General features: G+C 44.6%; 2 protein-coding genes across 4 annotated transcripts; one reads left to right on the forward strand and one right to left on the reverse strand.

Moving 5' to 3' along the window:
- Positions 1-960: 960 nt before the first annotated feature.
- LOC119210196 (C-X-C chemokine receptor type 5) lies at positions 961-2,164 on the forward strand. The gene has a single exon (XM_037459961.2). The coding sequence runs from the start codon at positions 1,075-1,077 to the stop codon at positions 2,161-2,163; it is 1,089 nt and encodes a 362-aa protein (XP_037315858.2). The 5' UTR covers positions 961-1,074; the 3' UTR covers position 2,164.
- A 91-nt stretch (positions 2,165-2,255) lies between these two features.
- bcl9l (bcl9 like) lies at positions 2,256-22,499 on the reverse strand. Of its 3 annotated transcripts, none has more exons than XM_037459922.2 (9): positions 21,716-22,499; positions 10,895-10,968; positions 9,842-10,223; positions 8,165-8,287; positions 7,631-7,808; positions 7,353-7,437; positions 4,720-7,084; positions 4,372-4,626; positions 2,256-4,105 (listed from the first exon to the last, which is right to left on the reverse strand). In XM_037459922.2, exons 3-9 carry the CDS (start codon positions 10,155-10,157, stop codon positions 2,937-2,939), a joined length of 4,491 nt encoding a protein of 1,496 aa, XP_037315819.2. In that variant the 5' UTR covers positions 10,158-10,223; positions 10,895-10,968; positions 21,716-22,499; the 3' UTR covers positions 2,256-2,936. The 3 variants fall into 3 exon arrangements, with proteins under 3 accessions (XP_037315819.2, XP_037315836.2, XP_037315844.2); XM_037459939.2 differs by lacking the exon at positions 21,716-22,499 and adding an exon at positions 11,854-12,264; XM_037459947.2 differs by lacking the exon at positions 10,895-10,968.

A 22,499-nucleotide genomic window follows, 5' to 3' on the forward strand; every position in this document is an offset into this window, starting at 1 on the left:
CCTTGAGCAGTATAGCATAACTCTTACAAAACCTTTAGCCTCTGCCATTTGAATGCAAGAGGTTTTTTAAGGTTATGAGCAACATGCAGTTGCTTTCTATTATTAAGTACATTAAATGACAATATGTATTTAAATGTCTTTAAGTCTAGATGCATAGTGAACAGCCGACTGTAGCTTAAATTACTGAACCATAAAAATGACCCTTAACAGATACGGGTTTGCTTTATGGGGTGTGATTCTTTCCTGTTTACTCACCAGGGAAATACATATTGAGGTTTATTGTAATACATCCTATGTGTTTATCAGGAATGAAGAATATTGTAGGGTGATATATTACATTTTTTAACACTAATGCTGCAGTAGATTATATCATATATTTTTAAAGATCTATATATGAATTAAATGTAAAACCTTTTTTGTTTTTTTAGAAAATGTGCTATCTGTGCGTAAAACGTTAGAGTATTTGAAGTGATTAAAATACTGCAGTTATAACTTTGAGATCTATAATAGTATTCATGATGATTTAAAACCTTTACTTTAATCCAAATTAAAGTTTAGAGAAAAGTTTGACAGGAATATCTAAATATGATTAAAGGATATTTAACATTCCTATGCCCTTATAGAGAAGTTCCATGAACACTGTGGCAAAGTACCTTCTTCTACTAATATTAAATTGGAAGACAATGACATTTAAAAAGTGTGTAATTCTTTGCATAAACTAATGTCACATTTAAATAAATAATGGCCTTATATATTTAAAAAAATGTTAACGGTTATTAATAGCCTAAAATGATAAAAAATGATTTGCCTACATCTCCATGTTACCTTTAAGGGGAAGTGAAAACAATCTGGCCCATTATGTATTTCCTGCCTTATCATTTGACTGAGAAAACCAGAACAATGATAATCAATATAGTGCATTTAGAGCCAAGATGAGCTAAAGTGATGCTTCATTTTTCTTTTCATTATTGAAACACAGCTATTAGAATTCAACCCAAACTGTTCTGAGGGGACAATTGTGCATAATTTCTCTCTCTCACACACACACGATCCTCAAGCTGTGATGTTATTAAAATGACAGATTTCCTCCTTTATATTTTACAGATAGGGACAGCTGGAAATATCACAGACTACAATTATGGAAATGACACAGCCCCTTCAGTCTGTGATGATGAGGGGAATTCCCTGTGGATCTATCATGCGGTGCTGTACAGCTTGATCTTTCTGGTGGGGGTGTCAGGGAATGGTCTGATGACAACAGTCCTCCTAAGACGACGGCACCTCCTGCGCATAACAGAGATCTACCTGCTGCACCTTGCCCTGGCTGACCTCATGCTCCTTTTCACATTTCCTTTTGATGTAGTCAACCACGCCGCCGGTTGGCTGTTTGGGGAATTTCTCTGCAAGCTGACGGGCCTGGTGCAAAATCTTAACCTCCACTGTGGGAGTTTCCTTTTAGCTTGCATTGGGTTTGATCGCTATTTAGCCGTTGTTTTCGCCATTCCTAGTATGCAAAGTCGACGTCCGAAAACCGTGCACCTAACATGCATTGCATTATGGCTGGTCTGTCTGGGGCTTTCTGTACCCAACGCGGTGTTTCTTTCGGTGAGGGAAGAAGCGCGACAAGTATCGAGGCTCCACTGTTTCTATCATGATTATGGTATCCATGCAAACAACTGGGTTTTGACCAATCGAGTGTTAGAGCATATGTGCTTCTTCATTCCACTGGCCGTCATGAGCTATTGTTACACGGCAGTGGTAATTACATTGTGCAACAGTAAGAACAGCTTAGCAAAGCAAGGAGCAATTCGACTGTCTTTACTCGTCACTCTTGTCTTTTTCTTCTGTTGGCTGCCATATAATGTCACCTTACTGATCAAAACAATGGTAGATCTGGACGTCATCTCATATGAAACCTGTGAACTTTACGTCACACTGCAATCAGCCCTTGATGTGACAAAAAGCCTTGGTCTCGCACACTGTTTCCTGAACCCTTTCTTGTACGCCTTTGTTGGAGTACGTTTTCGCCACGAGCTGATACACTTGCTTTGTAACGTGTGCTGCAGAAATGTTTGCGCCCCTTTTTTCCAAGCCCAGGGTCCTAGTCGATCATCCGTTTCTGACAGAGCAACAACCACCAGCACCATAACAAAGCGCTTGTAAAATGTCAGCTGAAACTAAAATCTTTCTGTTCTACAGTGATGCATTTGCGCAGGAATGATGGATTTTAAATTTGCATTTTAAAGATGTTTTATTTAACCAGTCAAGAAAAAGTTTAGAATTTTTTGTCCGGGATCTGTTTTTGCTTATACTTTAGCTACTGCTTATTGAATTCAATAAAAAAATCCATATAATATACAGCAACTGTGTCCCTTTGTCAGTGTTAGCGCACAACAGTAATTGACACAAGAACCGAAGCTAAAACCACTGTAGAGATCAGTATTGTTCTATTTTTTGACTTCTATTAAAAACACTGTTATACAGAACTGCAAACAATCACAAATTGCATCTTATTTACAGCAAGTATATATTATATATACACATATGTCAATATATATAGATATATAATTCCTTTGAACAACAGTTTGGTAGTTGGAGGAAAAAACAAAACAATGATATTAAAACAAAATAGAAATTGGAGGCACTCCTCTTCTGACAGCCACTCTTTTCCAACAACAACTAGACACACCTTTGTCATTTACATAGTTTACAGTATTTTAGAAAATGGCTTCAAATGAATTCTGTATTACAGTGCTTTTCATTCCATTTCTAATCAGTTGTAATCCAGAAATTGAAGCCTCACTAATTTGACGTTTTTAACCGTTCCTCTTTTCAAATAACTGCGATAATAACAATAATGAAAAAAATTGGACACAATGGTAAGGTCACCGCGGACACTTTTTTCATCTTTTTTTCCAAGGTCTGTATTAGCAGGATCAGAATGGCATATGGGCCATACCTCCGGGGCCATAGCCAATGGGACTGTCCAGCGACATTCCCCGTTGTCTGAGCGATTGGGGGCCCATCATGCCAGTTTGTGGGTGGGAAGGAGCCATCATCGGACCCTGGGGGGACATGAGAGCGCCCTGGGAGACAAAGGGGTCCCCTGGAATTGACATGCTTCGCTGCTTAGCCTGCATCATCATAATGTTTTGCTGTGCCATCAGATTGTGCGAGTGCTGCTGGGAGGACATCATGCCAGGGTATGGATTGGAAGGATGGTGGAGAAGGTTGCCCGTCATCATGGCTTGTTGTTGCTGGGGCGCCATTCCTGTCCTTCCCATCATATGTCCAGGGTGGCACATGGGACCCATGCCCCTAGAGCCCCCCTGAGGAATGCCCATGTTCTGGCGTGTTCCTGCGTGTGAGGGGTGAGGCGCCAGATTCTGTTCAGCCATCATATTTTGTAGATTTGCCAAGTGGGGGTTGGATGAGGGGCCGCTCGTGTGTGGAGGAACAGAAGAAGACAGCTGTTTGAGGAGCTGTTGCGGAGTAGGTTGCTGGGTTAGGGGCCCCTGATGGGGATTCTGATGTGGCTCACTCTTGGGGAAATACTGGAGAGTGCTACTAGGCTTATCAGAAGGAATGATACGGGAGAGATCAAACTCAGGGATCCCAGAGTGACTGGGTCGTATAACTTCACTTAGATCCGGGCCGTCCCCCATGGGCAAAGAGGAAAATGAGTCAGATGGATGAGAGTGGCGCTGGTGAGGATGACCTTTTCTAAGCAGGCTAAGGTGTAACTGCTGTGGTGGGAGAATATCCTCATTAGACTGGGAGAAATGATGTGACATTCCTCCAATAGGTGAGTGCATTGGCCCAAGAGGTGGGTGCTGGATGCGAGGAAAGCCGGCTAACTGGTTATGAGATATAGGTGAAACATTGCAGCGCCCCATTCCGTCAGGCGCACCTCCCCCTATCATGGCCGGATTCATGGCAGGCATGCCCATTTGGTTCGGGGAAGAAAGCACACGTCCTGATGAGTCATGTGGCAGGTGTTGCTGACCTTGGCTTACAATGCCCATGGGGCTTTGTAGATCACTGTGGGGACCAATGGAGCCCTGGGAGACGAGTATCTGGGAGGTCTGGGTGTTCCCCATGTTTCCTGGTGACAAAGAAAGGCAAGCATGTGAAACATAACACCACGGATTGCTTTTTGTCAACCCATCATGATCTACTCATTTGAGGCCTATTCAAATTCTCAAGCAGCTATAATATATCACAAGGGTTTAGGCAGAGAAAAGGTTTGTATAGAAAGAAAATAAATTATAGAACTTAGATTGAAGACACTGTTAATCCAACGTTTCCTGTGCACACTGCCAAACTGTATTAATTCTCCTTGGTCTAGGACAATGTGTCGTCGTTTCATACCTCCAATGCTGACACCAGAAAGAAGAGGTCGATCTGGTAGCATCTCATCATCGGAAGTCGCAATTGTTTTGATTGCATTATGGTAGAGGGGAGTAGAACTGGGCATGGCATACTTGGACATCTGGGACATGATGAGAGATAAAGGATTCTGAGTTGGATGGTTATCGGGAGAGGAAGTGAATGGCATACTAGGATTCATTGAGCCCGGCTGGCTAATCGGTGTTGAGTTGGAACTCCTGGGGGGAAGTGATTGGCCTGCAAAGAACATTAAGAATAATGTATTATTATTATCAGCAATACACGAACAGCATCAATGTTGATCGACTGTCAACTTGATTTTATTTGTACCTGTCTCAGTGGAACTACTTCCTCCATTGCCCACAACCTTCCCGCTGGTTGGACCACCTGGACTTGGAAGAGCTGCTTTTGGAGACGCCCAACCTGGAGAACCCACAGCCAAGGCAGGGGACTTAAGTTGTCCAGGTGAGGCAGATGGGGAGTGCAACCCAAGGTTGGAAGACCCCATTATTTGCGGAGACTTCATGGAAGAGGAAGGAGTCCCAGCACCAGATGCAGCGGGAAGAGTGGTGTGATGCCCTGCAGAGGCTATCTGTGAGGGGGACTTCAGTCCTGGAGCAGAGGGAGAAGCCAGAAGTGGAGAGGGCTCGCGGTTGAGTGATGGAGATTTGAGTTGATGAGGACGAGGCACTAAAGGAGAACTCCTGGGGTTAACATTGATTGAAAGGTCAGAGGGGTGCCTGGGCCCAAGGTCTACTCCCCTGAGGACTCCAGTCATCGGCATATGACTAAGCCGCGATGTACCTCCCATTTGATTATGAACTTGCTGATCAGGCCCAAAAACCTCGGGGCCAGGTTGCTGAAGAAAGGGCCCATCCCCCTGTCCCCCAGAGAAGGGACCATGATTGGGAAACTGGAAGGGGCCTTCGGGTCCTTGAATCATTCCCTTATTTACTCCTCCACCATGCGAAGCTCTAATTCTTGAAATCTCTCCAGGGCCAAACATCTCACCTAAAGTTGCCCGTCCAGCAGGACCTACTCTGAGCTTCTGAGATAGCATCATCTGTTGTTGTTGTTGCTGCTGCTGCTGCTGAATATTCATCTGTGGGTTCATGTTCATTGCGAGGCTGCTCCCTAGAGGAGAATCCACAAGGTCCCTCATCTGAGGACCCCCTCCAGGAGAGCCTATAATCTCCCGTGAAACGGGAAAGTCCATAGGGTCACCCCGAGTGGAGGGAGGACCCCGGCCCATTCCCAAATTGTGAAATTCAGGGCCCCCGGAATTGTCCATTATTCTTGAGCACAGGTTGCCCTGTTGCTGTTTAGCTAATCTGTCAAGTTCGTACCTGGTGAGCCCCTGCATCTGTCGTTTCTCCATGAGGAACATTTCCTCATGCGTTAACAGATGTTCTGGGTCACCTTGCAAATGCTGAGAAGGTCGCCCAGGGTAGCAGCCGTGAAATGGAACTCCACTACCTATGTTGTTTGGCATATCATCAAGCCAAATCATCCCCGGCCTGGTGGGCCTTTGGGGTCCTAGACCCTCCACTGATAAAACGCCCCCTTTACCACCAGGAAAACCACCTCCCCCAGGTGGCCCTCTCTGCATCTGACCCATGAACCTTGGGCCACGGGGTCCCTCTTGGTGCATTTCTAGCATTCGTGTACTTCCACCTATTCCTCCTCCGATCATATTGCCAGGACCCCACTGCTGGTCTCCGGGCTTGCTGTGGTAGGGAGGAGGGGGTCCTCTCATCATCATCGGACCTCCTTGCATGCCGATATCCGTCATCATTCTTAAGTGCTGTTGATGTGAAGGGGGCTGTATTTCCTGTTGGCGTCTCTTCTCTTGGTAGTATTCTTCTTGAAGCTTCCTCCACGCCATTTGCTCTGGGGTCAGCCCCTCTGGTCCAAGCATGTGACCCATGTCGAGCCCAGGTGAAGACAGCTGCTGATGTGGATGTTGTGGTAGGTTATGGTGAGAGTCCATGTGAGGGCTATCATGAGCAGGTCTGGCAAGGGACTGTGTTTGAGCAATGATGGACTGCAGCGGCTCTTCGTATTTCTTCATCCCTCCCATAGAAGTCAAGGCTGTCGACAGCATACTACCACCACTGCAAGTGCCAGAGCTATTTGTACCATGGTCCTCCAGAATAGCGCTCCTATCAGTATTGTTGTTATTATTTAGGTTGGACGAGTTATTACTAGCATTGTTGGTGGGGGGCCCTGTGTCTACAGGGCCTCCACCTGCCCCACTGCGCAGAAGCAGTCTCTCTATGTCTCTCAGTGTCTGCAAAGAACGCTCCCGATGTTCCATCTGCTCTTTGGAAAGACCATCCATGTTCCCACTCCTCTGGCCTGGATCCCCTTGTAGGTGTGCAGAAAGAATGGAAGGACTCCCCGAGGGAGAAACTGTAGCAACTGGAAGGGACATTCCTCCTGCACCTTCCCCATGTCCTGGGCCTGCAGGATTTGCCATGATACCTCCCTCTGAACTATGGCCAGTTCTGTTCTGAGATGATTCATTATCAGAGTGTCCTGTTGATGACGGGGTCCCTGCAGGTTGCAACGGGCACCCAACACCTGCAGAGGATGGCCGTGGAGTTCCACATTGAGATTTAGGGGTGCCTGTGGGTGGAGAGCTGCTGGAGTTTATCTTTTCAGATGGGTTAGGAGGCTTCCCTGATGAGTGGGCCTGTAATAGACAAAATAAAAAAAAATTACATTCTGGAAATTGTTATAATTTCAAATGGTAATAATTATAACATTCAAGCCTTTACATGAATAAAACACTGCTGATAGATACTTCTCTGTTCCTGTTTCTGTGACCAAAATAGTTAAACAAATTTACCCCTTTGTATACTTCTATGGTCTTAACTGTTAAAGGAACACTTTTAGTCCTTTATGGATTAACACAAACTTTACATATTTTTTAATGTGAAGCTGAGCTGTGGATGTCTGACCTGCTCCAACTTGGGGCGTGAAACATTTTGCTGGTGAAACAGAAGAATGGAATCCGTCTGTCCTTTCATTACTGCCTCTGCAGCACTGTTAAACAAATAGAGCAATCACATCATTTGAAATATCCACAGTTGTTACACAATTCAGTGTTATACTCGAGATTAAATCAGAATGCAAAAATGTACAAATAAATAGGTAGGTTAATGAGACAGTCAATTCAAACATCTCCAATTCTGATGTGATCAGTCACCTGGATTACAGGCCTGCAAACACTTCTCACCTGTTAGCTAGGCTGGTGGTGAAAACATACACCACTTGCTGTGAAGGTTGAGGTGGCTGCTCTGTCTTTAGCCCCGGTCCAGCTACGCATCCCATGACTGGACCGGCAGGTTCAGACAAAGGGCCTGCAGACAGGCGATCAGAGAGACCTTGAACAGGACCGGCCAGCACACGCTCTCCTGTGAAAGAGCAGCAGCACACAGGTTTAATTTGGCACAAATCATTTGGGCTAAAACATACAAACACTAGATGGAGCTAAAATACATGTAAAGTCATATCAGTAGCCAGGAGCAGTACTGCAATCCAAGCTCCAAACCTCTCCCTTTCAGTGTGTCAAATGATGATCTGAAAACAGCTACGAATAAATAACGGCTTTAGCCTGTTGTTTTTCAGAGAAAATAGAATTGAGAGGGCGTAGGGGATTTCTACCTGTAATTAATACAGCCTTCAAAGTTACGGTCACAATGGCACTATTGTTAGCGGGGAGTGTAACTGGCTACAGGTTTTCCCCCTCAGTGGAGATGGACCTACTCACTGTGGGACGCAGTGTGTGGTTTGTCTTCATCCTCCTCTGTGTCAGGTCCAGAGCACCATTCATCTCCACTGTATGGCTGTTTCTTCTCCAGAACACAGCGCCGCTTACTGCGCATAACCCCCTCTGGAGGAGAATACACACAGACATATCAACTATTGGGCAACAACTGGTGTGTTATATATACACACAATTTAAAAAAGGGTGAAATCATCATCCACAACTTGTCAAAATCATTCACCTGAAGATATGCCTGAGAAATATATATTTTGTAAATAAAACAAAATTAAATACTTATTGGTAACACTTTACTGCAATCATTTGCAGTTCTACTCATTGCTTTTATTTTCTTGAGGACTATGCCGAGCACGCTAATCACACCTCCAAAAGCAATGTTTTGAGAAGCGCGAGCTGAACTCTTCACATGGTGGAATTATGATCTTGTGGATGCACAAGCTCAAGTATGCATGTAGCAGCTTTCAGAAGGGCACTTGAAAAAGAAGAGGTAGAACAATTTCTGATAGCAAACACAATGCCGACCGTAAAGAGAAAAGTGGCAATATCCTTGATTACGGTGACACATTTAGATAACCTTTCTAAACAAATCAGTAAAGATTTTCAAAGTCTATTGCTCAATGTCAAACTGAATTTGTGGTAGAGACATTTTTTCCAGCAAACGCATGAGCTAAGATTGGGTAAGAACAGAATTTAAATGTACAGTAAGAAGGAAGGAAGGACGTGTGCAGTGGCTACAGAGAAGGACGGCACAGGGAAGGCGCCACCATGACACAGTGAGGCAGAGATGTCGTTCTTTGTTGCCAACATTTTGTGGTACATCTTAACAAACAACATAAAAAGAAAACCCAAAACTGTTCACGCTTTTTGTCACGACTTTGTGATTTCAGGTTTGAAGGTGGAATGACTTGAAAGTAATAAGGAAGGCTTCGGTTTGAATGAAATGCACTTCGACAAGCATAAATTAGATCACAGAGAAAGAGAGTGAAAAAGAGTGTCTTTGTGTGAGTGTGGAGGCCAAATGGAGCCAGAAGAGATTTCATGCTCAATAAGCCTCCGACTGTATATGCAATGGAACCACGCCTCTTCTTCTGCGTGTGCATGTGTGTTTAAAGAGGTTTAAGTCATGGACAGGAAGCCCAGACGAGTTTCACAAAAACACTTTGTCATCCACAGTCACGTGAACACACCAGTCAATGATTAACAAGCAACAAATGCAAATTAAACTTTGTTGTTTCTTTGTATATCCAGAGACAACAACAAAAAATGAACTCTTTCCACCCACCGCCTCTGCTCCAATAACGACCTCTTTGTGCTTACTAAGTTTTAGCCACCTCAAAACCCATCTCTTCCTCCGAGCACATCAGAATGCCAGATGCCGTTTCCTGAGAGACACGTCACGGCATCACGGCATTAAAAGCCAGGGGGAAATTCTGATGCTTTACTTAAAAGGTCAGGACATTTCAGCGACACAGAAAACAAGTTATTCTGTCCTCTCAGTCCGAACATTCACTTCCTGCTGTGGAGGAGTTGAACGCATGTAATCTGGTATTTCGGGTTGAGATTTGCCTGATAAGAAGATGAACTTTAGCACACCTTGAACAGAGACGCGTAATCTGTACGTCCCAGATTCGGTCTCAGTTTGGTCCGTGTGTGAATGCTCACCTCCTTTGGGGTCCGTCTCCAGGGCTTGAGGAACAGCATTTCTCGAGTCACCGGAGTCAATGGAGACGCTCCGCTCCCGCTTGGATTTGGTTTTCTGCATCCCACCGACGCTGCTCACCGATTGGCTGACTGCCTTAAGCCCAGGGTTGCCGGGGGAAAACTGGCTGGTTTTGACTCCATGGCTGCCGGCACCGACGCCCTTAGCGCCCAGGTGGCCAGCAGCGCCTTGTTGCTGTTGGTTTACCCCGGGTAATTGGGAACGGCCATCACTGGTGAGCTGCTTGCCATGGTTGGCCAGTTTATTGTCCGGGTGCATTTGACTGGCTGGTGTTTGAGGTGGAGGTCGGCTGTGAAGAACAGTTGTTTGTCGGTGGAGCTCACACTGATGAAAAAATAAAAATTATGAGCATTAGTGTTTCAGAATAGAATTCTGTAGCGGGCCCCACAGTTTGAAGACAAATTCAGATCATTTCTCTACAGGGCCTAATCTGGGAGTAATAAAGTGCTGCATGAAGCATGAGTGTGCATTTTGGCAATTCCAGATCCCCCATCAGAAAGGCCCCAAGAGATTTTGTTTCGATGCCTGAACGAGCTCTCTGGTTATCACAAGCTTTAACATTTTGTCCTACGATACAAGATACAGCTTACAAAAGGTGGTAGTTCACAAGAGTCTTAATCAGACTACAACACATCTTTCCACCTTTCGAACCTTGTTGTGTAAACTTACGCAACCGTGGTGTAGCTGGTTCATACTCACTACACTTTATTACTTTGCAGATTGCGCCAACACTACAAAAGTCATCAAGGCTTAATTTGTGAAGGTTATCTGTGTTTATTTTCTGAAATAATTCCAAAGCCTATGGAAAAATCCCATTGGCGTTCAGTTCAGGGAAACAAAGTGCTGGTAATTTCTGTGTTTGGTCTTACAAAAAAAGAAAAAGAAAAGACATCCATGCAGCACCTCTACACAAACCTCAAATTTTGCATTTGCTAACAACACACTCTGGTTTCGGTTTGTGTCTTTTGAGAAAACTCTTCAGCCTGTTCACTCACCTCATCTCAACCCAACGCTCAGCTGATACATTGCCATGCTGCTCTCCGGGACACTTTGCTGACCACACATGGACCTTGGGGACAACAACAGGGAATCATCATCAGTAGAGCCAGATAACAACCTTTACAGTTGCCGCTATCTTTCAGAAAGTGCCCGCAGCCGGTGGCTCAACATCAACTTCATGAGCGCAGACGGAAAAGCCCAAAGAGTGTAAGAGAGCAAAGGCCAAAGAGACACAGAGAGGTGACTGTTCCTTTAAGGGAAAGTGAGCTGGGGGGAGGGACCTGCAGCCAAGAAGCAGCTCAGCAATGTTTTAGGTTACTCCCCCGAACCAAACACTTTGCAAAGCACAAAAACCCCAGCACACATTCCACAACGCTGTCTGTAGCAATACCTGTCTCGCCCTTCCTCTATCACAGAGACTCTATCGTTGCCATTGGAAGCATAGACAGGCTAAAAAAAAAAGCATCACCTGCTAATTAAATTCTAGCACACATTGTTGCGCTGAGCAGATGACGCTTCGCTCTGGGTTTAAGTCCACCACCGCACGCCGTCGCCCTCAGGACATCACCGCCCGCCTGCGTCTGTGACCCAGGGCTTCGGATTTTGACCTTTCACACTGGGCTGTGCTTTTCAGAAAGTCCACTCTACAAACTAGTCGTACGCCATTTTATCCAACAAAAGGTGCTAAGCATTAAGACAGTTCTTCAGTATCTGCAGGTCTCAACAAGACACTGCCACACCTGTTGGTGGTGAACAATAGTGGTAAAAACAGTCATCACGGCCTGTTCAAAAACATCTCGCTGAGATAGTTGTCTGACATAATGCAATTCTGTGTAAACATTTCCACTGGTTCCATTTTTGGCCGATGACACAATCCCACCACTGAACGCCACGCGGTTTGGTCGCTCAGCTCAGCTGTCCCGCTCTTACAGAACCATGTGTGCCACTCACTCACCTTGACAGGTAATGGTAAACACAACGCTGTAATTAGTCATTAACCAACGCCGCCTCATGTCCGCACAGAAACGGGGTCTTGTTGGTCGGCTGAGGAGTTCATCACTCATTAACTCAAATGGGGACAGTCGGACATCGCTCTTGTTGACAAAGTGTGACTCACTCGCTCACTGTGCGACACAGAGTGGAGGCAGACTAATCATGTGGTGAGCCGACCGACCTTCGAGTGGACAGTAAAAGAAGGCCTATCTAAAGTGAAGACCAGTCTTTGGAGAAATCAAGCAGAGTCACCCGGCTGCAGCTGACATGATCAACAGGGGAAACCCCAGATGACAACTTTGAAGCCAAAACCCTCTCATCCAACGCTTTGCAAACTTGGAGTAAGGCCTGGCTAGCACATTGTCCCGATGCTGAGCCTGTTTTTAAGTAATCAGCGAGGAACAGTACGCTGACTTTAGAGCAGCTTGGATGAGTTTTACACACAGTTTAAAATCCTTTTAAAAAAAGGTTCTGTGAATACTCCCCCAGTGAATGAATTTGATTGAATCACACTGACCTTAATGAATAATATAATGTGTAATCTGTTGGGGAAAATTGATCTAATTTCCACCACATAATCAATGTTGTTCCTTGACCTTCTGGAGGAGTAGCTAGACAAGGCGCTGGCATGACTAGCAACTGTTGGTGAGCACATTAATATTTAACTGAACTAGTGTCACAGGTCACAAACAAAGCAGGTTTTCCCTGTTCAAAGGAATTCTATGGACACATTGGTGTTCCAACATCTGGAGAAGATGGTTTCAGAGCACTGCAGACAACAGAAGCCGATCTAACCACCATGTCTTGTGTGAGGTTATTGAAGATTAGATGTGCCGACGTGAGGACTAATTAATAACTTGAGTCAACAAAGCAAGTAATCTGAGAGTAAATGTTATCATCATTATCATTTGATTAAGAACTGATTACGAATGCAGGTCATCTCCGTTACTGTGGTTGGGCAACTTCTCAAAATAACCGGTTCCACCAGGTGAGTCTTGGCAGGCTGTGAATTACCTGTAACCCACGTCAATGCCGGTGCCGTTTTCACCTTGTGAGTGTGCATTCATGTGCGTGTGTTCATATTTCTACGCGTCTGATTATTTGACACCTCGACAGCATCACGACTGTGCAGGACGCAGTCAGTACACCGAAGTAGTTCAATCACAATGACGGCAGAGTGGGTGAGGTAGAAAGTGGTGGAGGACCACTTCACGGCCCTGACCCGAGCAAGTGTTTTTCTTTTTGTTTCGATCCTCAAAAAAATGATGGTCATGAAATAAATGTTAGTCTCTAGAAGGATTTCTCTTCCCGCCCCTCGACCAGCCACGGTTTCTGCCAAAACATTCATTCTCAGTCTAACTTTTGGTGTTCTTGTTGATACGGTTGCAGAACTCAATCTGGACTGAGACGAACAGCAGTTATTTTTACAAGCTGCTAGAGAATTCAAGTTTAACTGGATGTGAAATCACCATTTCATGATGAAGCTCATAGATGCGGAGCCTGTTAAAAAGTCTCATAGATTGAACGTTACAACTCCCGTCAATAGTGATGCGTTAAACTGACCGAGGCTCCTTTTACTTGTGGTCAAGCTGAGGTCCCTCACAAAGGAAACATTTCTTAATGGCATTTTTGGCTATGCTCTTTAGCAAAGGTAACCTTTAAAATGTTATTTTCTGGTGGGGAAAAAATATAACTTGAATGTAATGGTAGGGGTCTGTGTACTTGCTTTGGTCTTTGGTGAGAATGATGTACCGAGGAGTTGCTAATATTTACTCCCATAACCGTGTAAACATCTTTTAAATTATAGAAAAGGGAAACTTACTTGGTTTCAAATAGTATATTGTAGTAATAAATAGCAAAACATTTCTATAACCTTCAAAAGGGGCTATGACAAAATATTAGGAAGCAAACAATCGGGGTTAAAAACATATTCAAAATAAGTGAGGAATTTTCCACTGGTTATGAAACAGACAATTTAATACTGATGCGCAGAGCTCCCCGCCATTTTGCTGGGAGGCAATAAGGAGAGCACGATGCTTGAGGCCTAAAGCAAGTCAGGCTGCTTATTTTTATATCACTAAGTGCTGGTGCTCATTCAAAAACTGCTCCAAAACTTGACTGCTTTAGTCAACAAGCTGCTAAAGTCATCAGGAATTAAAAGCAACTCAAATCTGATTCTTCATCAGTACTGAGGGGCTTTAAAGTCTCATGCTTGTGCATAGACAGTTTTGTTGAGTTTTTGTATGGAATGGGGAGTAAATAGGGCGTCATTTCTTTTCCTTTTCTTGAAAAGGCTCCAACTGAGACAGGAGTGAAAATCCCTATTGGTCACATCAAATAGACCTCAGGTGTCTCGGGTTGCAACCAAAAACGTATCGTCTAACACAAAGCAAAGCGTGTGAAGTTAGGAGCAATGCATGCCACACAAAACACATTTATGACAAACGATCACACGCAAAATGTCATACTGTGCCCACTCTTGCCAAGAAGTATTCAGTTAAGAGAATCCAGTCCAGCTGACACCTGTTGATCGTGTGCAGGACCGAAGGAGCCAGCAGAGAAAGACGAGGGCTGGCCCTGTGACGTTCATGCCCTGATGTGCACTGTTCTTTATAGCCTGTGAGATTAAGCCTCGTTAAGCCTTCAACAAAACATGCGGCTCCTGTTAAAAGCAGAGTTCAGCCTGGGAATACGCTTCTGCAAAAGGTGAGACGTTATCCAAATCAACACATTTTTATTGGCACAAAATGTCTAAATTTCCTCTGTCGACATTTTCACAATTTGTTTGGGAAAGAAATTCAATTGAAAAGGGCGACCTTGTCCAGATGCGTGCAATAACCGCTCCAAACAAATACTGCAATGATTTAGAATCCTCTGCGCATGGTCCTAACATCCAACGCCAACTGTTATTGGACCATGATTTATAGCACACAAACACAACGCCCTGTGCACTGCTTACACAGCAATGGAACACACAAACAATACTGTTCTCAGTGGGGACAGTCTTTAATTAATGGGTTAAAGTAATTGTGGAAAAAGTAAGGAAAGTGTTTTCTTAAATCTTTCTTCAGTTGACCATCCAGGAATTGTGTATTTTAAGACTATTCATTGATGATTTGAGTTCTAGACGTCATCGTTAATCCCAGGACAGTGACGTAGCAACCATAATACAGGTCAGAATTTATGACTGCTGTGAGTTTGTGTGTGTTCGAGTGCCTACAGTAAGCGGCTGAGCTATTTAGTCCCACTGGGTCACAGAGTGCCCTGTATTTTTAGAGCAAGCATATATTAATAGACCCAGAGAGCCCTGAGAAGTTGGGGCCACGGGTGAGAAAAAGAAATACAGCCAAAACACAGATGCCACAGGGCGCCTCTGTGGATTGACACCAGTAAATACTGAGGATAAAGTCTTTAACACAACTGATGAATGAATAATGGGTATTGCAGCTGCACAGCGAGACCTTTTTGACAGCAGCCAGTTAACATGGAGTCAGTCAGAGCGCCAAAGAGAAGGAGAAGAAGTCCAAGGTGCTCTGCTGCTTTGCTCTTTCACTCAGGACGAGGCCCCGCTAACACAAGTATGAATGACAGTAAACAAAGAATGTTATAAAGATAAAATGTGTCTGCCAAGTACTTCTTCAGCTAATATGTGATATTATGGAGGTCCAAGGCCATCACTTCCAAAGACTGGTTTGGGACCCAATGGTGGGTTGCAGGGAAATTTATTAGGGTTGCCAAACCGCCGAATTCCTTCCATAGTGCTGTATACCTGCAGTGGATCAAGGGGTCACATTGAGGAGCCTGGATGTCTGTATTATGGCTGACTTATGGGATTTATCTAATCTGAATTGTTTTTTAACTGACTAGAGGTAAGAAAAAAATACAAGAGCCTGTTTCTTTTTTTAAGACAACAGGAGTTGATGCAGAAATGGCATCAAAATGATATCTTAGTCAAAGTAAAGCTATTAAAAATAATTTCATGCAGCCTTAGTTAGTCACAACCCAAATATTATGCGTGCGAGATGCCAGTTCTTTCCTCGCCGGCTTTTATGTTACACACTTGAAACGTGGAGTGTCTAGCTGCTTTAATGACTCCCTGCATGGCCTCAAGGTTTCAACCAAAGCCCAAAAGTTGTCACCGTCATCACCACAGAGAGACATAGACATATTTCACTTTCACTTCAAGCAGGTTCTTCACAAATGTTATGAAGGGTGATTTTTATGTTATGTAACCAAGGCCGCACTAAAGCTGCTATAAGATGAAAGCTGGATTGGAATGCACTGCGCTAATGCACAAAGTAATGCTATGAAACTGAGAATAGGACTCATAGCAGCAGCAGAGCTACAAACCGCCGGCGTTCTGGTTGGTTATTGGTTATTCATTTAGATTAGAAGTGTGAATCCGAAACTTAAATAGTAAAAAGATCTAATCAACTTCCAATAACACAACAAGTCCTCCTATAATATGACATTTATAGTGAACTGGCTGAACAAAACCTCCTGCACTACATTCATGCAAGGAGGAAAAAAGAATGCTTCTGTCTCCAGTCATTGTGTTGCAAGAGTTGAACTGATTCGCACAGCAGGCGACTTTGGGAAAAATCAACAAGGGTGATGACAGAGGAGCTCGGCTAGGTTTAAAGATGTTGAATCAGCCGACTTGCACTCACGGAAAACCAACTGACAGCGATGATGTGATGCGGCCTCCAAGGAACAGCCATCAGTACGGTGTGAGTGATCACAGGTGCCAGAAACCAATAAATCACAACCGTCACACTCTCTCAGACAAATGCCGTTTCAGATTTTGCGTTCGGCCAGTTAGAATCACAGAAGACCAAAAAGGTAAAAAAAAAAAAAAAAAATTCCCTCGTGGGTCTCTTACAATGTGACCACTGAAAGGTCGCCTAATTGAAAAGTGCTGACCATGCATGTCTGATAACATAGCAGCTGATTTGAACTACTACCCTATTTTGAGGCAAGTATCTGACGGGAGAGTGAATGTTTCTTGCACACAGGAAGTAAATAACTCGGGCGTAAGTAAAGCAAAGATATTTGTATGCTGTCAGCAAGCGAGGAAAGGACACAAGTGGAAAGAGTCTGCTAGGCGGGTTAAAGACGCGGAAACGTTGTTCATGGATTACTGTCCACAGTCGACCCTGTAGCCACATCCGTTTGCTTTTTATAGTCTTTTATTTGTCTTCTCTTCCCTCCCCACTTATTTTCAATCACACACTTGTAGAGAACAAGTGCACTTTTTTTCCGGCAGCCTGCTGTTGTAGGAATTCACAAGTGTACACACAGAAGAAGAGGTTACTGCAGGTCAGCATCCATTTCAATAAACACCCGGGAATGACACCATCTCAGCTGGTCCGATCTGTTACATGAAACCTTTGATTAACAAAAAAACAATTTCTACTTTCGGGAAATTTTTAATTCACAAACATGGCTAAATCTGTATCACTCCCAACTCTCACTATAGTCTCAGGCCTTGTTAAGCTCAACCGCAGTGCATTGTGGGACAGTTCACAGGTGACAGCCAAAAAAGAAAAAAAAAAAATCCACACCAAAGGGGGGGGGGGGTTGTGGCAGGTTGCTGTGGTAACAAAACATGTCACGGGGCTGAGTAAATATAGGCTAACCAGTAGGCGAGGTGCAGGGAGAAAGGCCTGCAACGGGGGGGGGGGGGAAGGCCACAAAGGGGAGAAACAAAAAGGAAAAGTGAGACATTTGAAAAACGGAGATGAGCTAAGAAGCACCTTCCTTTTTACACCAAGGGAGCAAAGCAAACGGTTCAAAAAGCACAGAGTGAGGCTGAAGATAAGAAAGGTTTAGCTCAAATATGAACCAATCCGGGGAAGGGTTGTGTGTACCATCAGACTGGATATCTCATGTGCTCGTAAAATACGTGTCCAGCCCTGACGAAACTGGGATAGGCTTGGCACTGTGGGCAATTAACACGCAATGTACTGGCTATTGCACAAAAGGGTGGAAATGAAGGGGTAAGAAGACGACGCGCCTAGTCTATGGTTTTGCCTCAGCACGAGGGACAGGGAAGTACTGGGCTCATTTTGTACAGAGGGTCAAGGGTTGTATCCTTTCCAACACATTCTGGGAAAACAGCCAACTAGAGCGAGGGGGGAAAAAAACTGCTGAAACTGCTGCCTCAGAGCAGACAGAAGGCCGGCACTACTGCACAGAAGCAGTAGGCTGATGGACAAAAGCCACTCAGTGTTAAACTGAACACACACCTACCAGGCAGCTCCAGAGAACGCCCTCCCCCCCCCAATCTGTCCCACCTCACACAGTGTCTTGGTTTGTCCCTCAGGAGAACATCTTTAGAAACGTGTGTGAGAAAGCCCTCCACACATGGTTCATCACACGACGACGGGCGTGTTTGTCGAGGATGTTCTGAGGCATCTGAACGTTGCACGTTGTTCCCCTTGGGGAGCAGTAGGGTTCGTACACAGCAGCTTCTGGCCACAACAACACTGAGCAAACCACAAAAGAGACCAAATCATTAGCCTGAGCATAACCTAGCCTCAAACAAGACAACAGCCTGGCATTAAAAACAAATAGGAGGACAGAAGGACTGGAATTAGTTAGTTGCATCTACCCTTGACGTGGCTCTAATACAACTCATTGCTGTACAGAAGGTGGTGAAGGTAGAAAGGGAAAGGGCAGTGGTGAGCTGAAGCCAAAATGGCAGTTGTGGCATACTTGGAGGTAGAGAAAAGATGGAGAAAAAAAAGGAAGAGAATGAATAATTATTGTGATGACGGTAAACAAGGAGGGAAATTACCTGCAGATGTTGGCCCTTTGCTGGCTGATTTACAGTATGTACACTACAGTTTGTAAAGCAACCAGTCAGAACTATATTAAATAAAAGTATTTTGTTGGGTTAAAAAGTAAGCGTTTCTTAGAAACAGCATCCGGATGTGCTGTAGAATCTCAGTTAGAGACTGCTTGGCAACTCTAAAGCAACTTTACGCTAATCAGTCTGAGCAGGTAAAATAGATGCATGAAAGCATCGCGCTATCACAGAATCCACCAGATCGTTTTAAGATTAGGTGATGAAAATGTAATTTATGTTAAATTGATTCATAATCTGAAACATACAGGATTCAACAATTAGACTTGCCTTGGGCAAGTTAAATATAACGTCAGGTTAGCAAATATAGCTACTTAATGGATTATAAAACAATGAAGTTAATCGTTTTTTGATCATGAATTTGGTTATTTCTAAATAAATGATATATTAAATAAGAGGGGCAAAACTGACTCTCGGCAAGATGTTTTCTGACCCCGTTGAGACTTTCATGATATGCTGGATCTGATCAGGATTTATCTGGGCTTATTGGTAAAAAGGCTCTCGACACTTAATGCTGTTTGAGTCAATTATCAGTAGTCTGACAAGTTTCAGACTTGCATCTCATTTATTGGATATTGGGGCAGTGTAGCGAGTCAAAACAAACGATGATCCCTCTTCTTGTAACCACGACAAATACACTTTGCTCTGCTTTTTACTAAATCATACACCATCCCGTGTACACGTCAGCTTTGAACACACAACACACAGCTTAACATCACCAATCCAGTGGTACTCCATTTGTTACACAAAGCTTTCCCCGTACAATGAAGTGCCGACAAACAGAGGGGAGCATTTTTCCTCTTGAATCCATGGAACTGTGTACAGTACCTGAGGGTTGAGCACCACAGTGTTCTCATAAAAAGGGACCAAGACCTGCATGGACACGTGGTCACCCTGTGGTAATTTGGCACACACCTAAGTTCAAGTGGGATTGTTTTCACCTGACCGAACAAACTAACGTCAAAGTGCCTAAATGCAACGCCTTGTGTGACTAAACATATTAATGTTATTTTCACTGGCAAGGACCACGCCATCCACCGAAAGCGCTCAACGAGAGTGAACGTGTTGTTGATCAATTCCGTTTAGTCGGTCGGATGGGGCGCACGTAATGTAAAAATATGCAAAAGATAAGCACAGAGAAAGACACCCAAACCCAACAGACACGGGGACGCTAAGGTGAACCATAACACATAGTGTCATTGAAAAAAAATATGCTTATAGTAATGCTTTCTATTTAGGGATTAGAGCAGTGCCGTTGTCTTTTCTTACTCGTCCTACAAAGTCCGGAGCTTAAATGTCTTCTGCCGTGTGGAAACATTCTCAATATCACATTATTCTTTTATGGCAGTGCTCCCTGTAACTCACCCCCAACGTTCTCAGATCACCTAACAAGATAAAAAACACTTGGTCAGCAGCGGACCAAATTGCTCTCCGCTTGCGTGGACAGTCGCTGTGCCACGCTTGTTCGTTTCAAATGAACAGGAGGCAGGAAATAGAATATTCATTCACACCCAGAATCGGTCAATCAATACATGCAGGCGTGCATTTTGCTCTGCTGTACAGTTATACAAATGAGCCTTTATGCTGTTACTGGGACACTTTTTCATCGTCACCTGTTGATCATGTTTTTCATTCAAGAGAAATCTAGCAAAGTGTAGATGCTATAATACCAGGGTGTGAATGCTGAGCACTGGATGGAGTAAAAACAGAATTTGGTCTATTAAGCCCTGTCACACTCAAGTGTCCATCATTATCCACAACAAAGTATTTTCCAGCGTTCTCTAAGGATATAACTCCCACAGAAACATACTCGCTTCCAGTGGACAGCAGTGTACTGTAGCCTTGAAAGACAATTCGGATCAAGTTGCAAACTCTGTTAGGTGCTATATATAGCTCACCAGGATATTGTAGATACACAAACAGCACGAAGCTCCTGTGCACACACACACACTCACAGAGAAACAAGAAGGCCTGGTAGCTAAAGAGCAAACTGGTATCAGCACATTCAAAGGGCTGAAGTCAGTGTAACAGCATTTAGGTATAGCATATCATCAAGAAACCCACAATTCTAATAATGGGAAAGAGTTGCTACGCTATTGGCATTTTGTAAAACTAACTTCGACCACCATAACGTGCTAGTTGTCACTTTATAAGCGTCCAGCTGCCCGGTGGGTTTGTCTGAGCGTAAGTGAAACACAACAGGACGTTCCCACTGAAACAGAATTTATATTATTTTCAATTACACATACATAATTAACCTAACGTTCAAATAGAACTAACGTCGACCGGGGTATCGGAACAGGGGCGCATAGTGTTGCGCAGCGGCGGCGTTAAAGCCATTCGTTCTCCGGAGTGACAGTGACAGGCAACGTCGTCGTCACGCAGTCTGTCGGCGCTCTACGCGCTTTAGCTGCTTAGCTGGGAAACCATTCAAATGTTGCATTGGCTGCGTCTGTCAGATTAGCTTCCCGACGAGCTCGTGTACACAAATGCACACGTTGTCGGATTTAACGTGCTCGTGTTGGCACGTGAAAAAAAAAAAAAAAAAAAACATAACGTGGAGCAAGCACGGCATTGTCGTGGGGAGAATTTAGGGACACATGCCCCTGGCGTGAACCCCGACGCTTGCTCGCGAGCTGCTGCTGCGCCAGCCAGCCAGCCAGCCAGTCCCACGGGCTAACTTAGCATGATGCTAATTCACGTCCGCGCTAGGCTACTTGCTCGTGAACCGCCCCGTGTTGCCGTCGCACACATCTGCAAGCGAACCGACGCTAGCTAGCGGGATTCTAACTTTGTTAAAGGCTTGCTAGCGACCCGGGGCACTTTATAAAAAGGGAAGAGAAAGTTACACGAGTACACGCGCGTCAAGAGGGCAGCCCTGAAACGCACGGACGGCTAGCGTGCCGCGGCGGGGCGGGGGGGGCAGTGTTGTGAAAGGCGGTGTTCTCCAACTTACCTGCTGCCTGAGATCAGAAGAGGCCGATGTCAGCACTGACGGCCGGGGTCGACATTCCCCGGAGTGGCCGCCACCGCTTGCTGCGCTCGCCCGTACCACTGCGCAAGATGGTCCCGTTTCTCGTCGTTTGATAGAGGAGCTGGTGGCGTTTGACGGGAAAGCTTCAGATGGTGATGAATGCCGCGGCGTGTCTAGGTGGAAGTTTCGGTCGAAATCAAAGGGACGCGTCACCTTGCAGCGGTTCTTGACTCCCACTATTCAAGATGCAGAAGGGCAGGACGTTGCATTTCTCTGCGAGTCCGTATCACTCCCAGCCGCCGACGATAATTAGTGTGGCCACACGGGCATCCGTATGTCACTGTACTGATATGTCATTCCGGACATCTGTGCTGGCTCAGTCGCGGATACTTATAAGAATTGAAATTGAAGTTAAATTACTTTTTCTTTTTAAATGTATGTATATATTTCAGATTTCTAGCCTGATATTTTCAAAAGATTGTGATATCTCCACCCTTTGTATTGGATCGTGTCGTTGTGATTTAAAACTACACCACAGGCTCATCAAGGACGATTTTCCATCGCAGAGCACGTTTTTGATGGTCACCACCTGCGGTAGAATGAGTATAAGAAGCCGATGTGAGAAACGCTGATAGCTGAGCTCAAGCGCCTCAGCTTTGGGGAATTCCGTTGATTACTCCCTCTGGCGGTTTGGGTAGCAGAAGTAGGCTTGGCAGCGTGTACTTTCAAGTGAACTTGGGATAAAAAAATAAAAAAAAGGCCTTCC

This window comes from Pungitius pungitius, chromosome 3 (assembly GCF_949316345.1).
Source record: "Pungitius pungitius chromosome 3, fPunPun2.1, whole genome shotgun sequence".
NCBI lineage: Eukaryota > Metazoa > Chordata > Actinopteri > Perciformes > Gasterosteidae > Pungitius > Pungitius pungitius.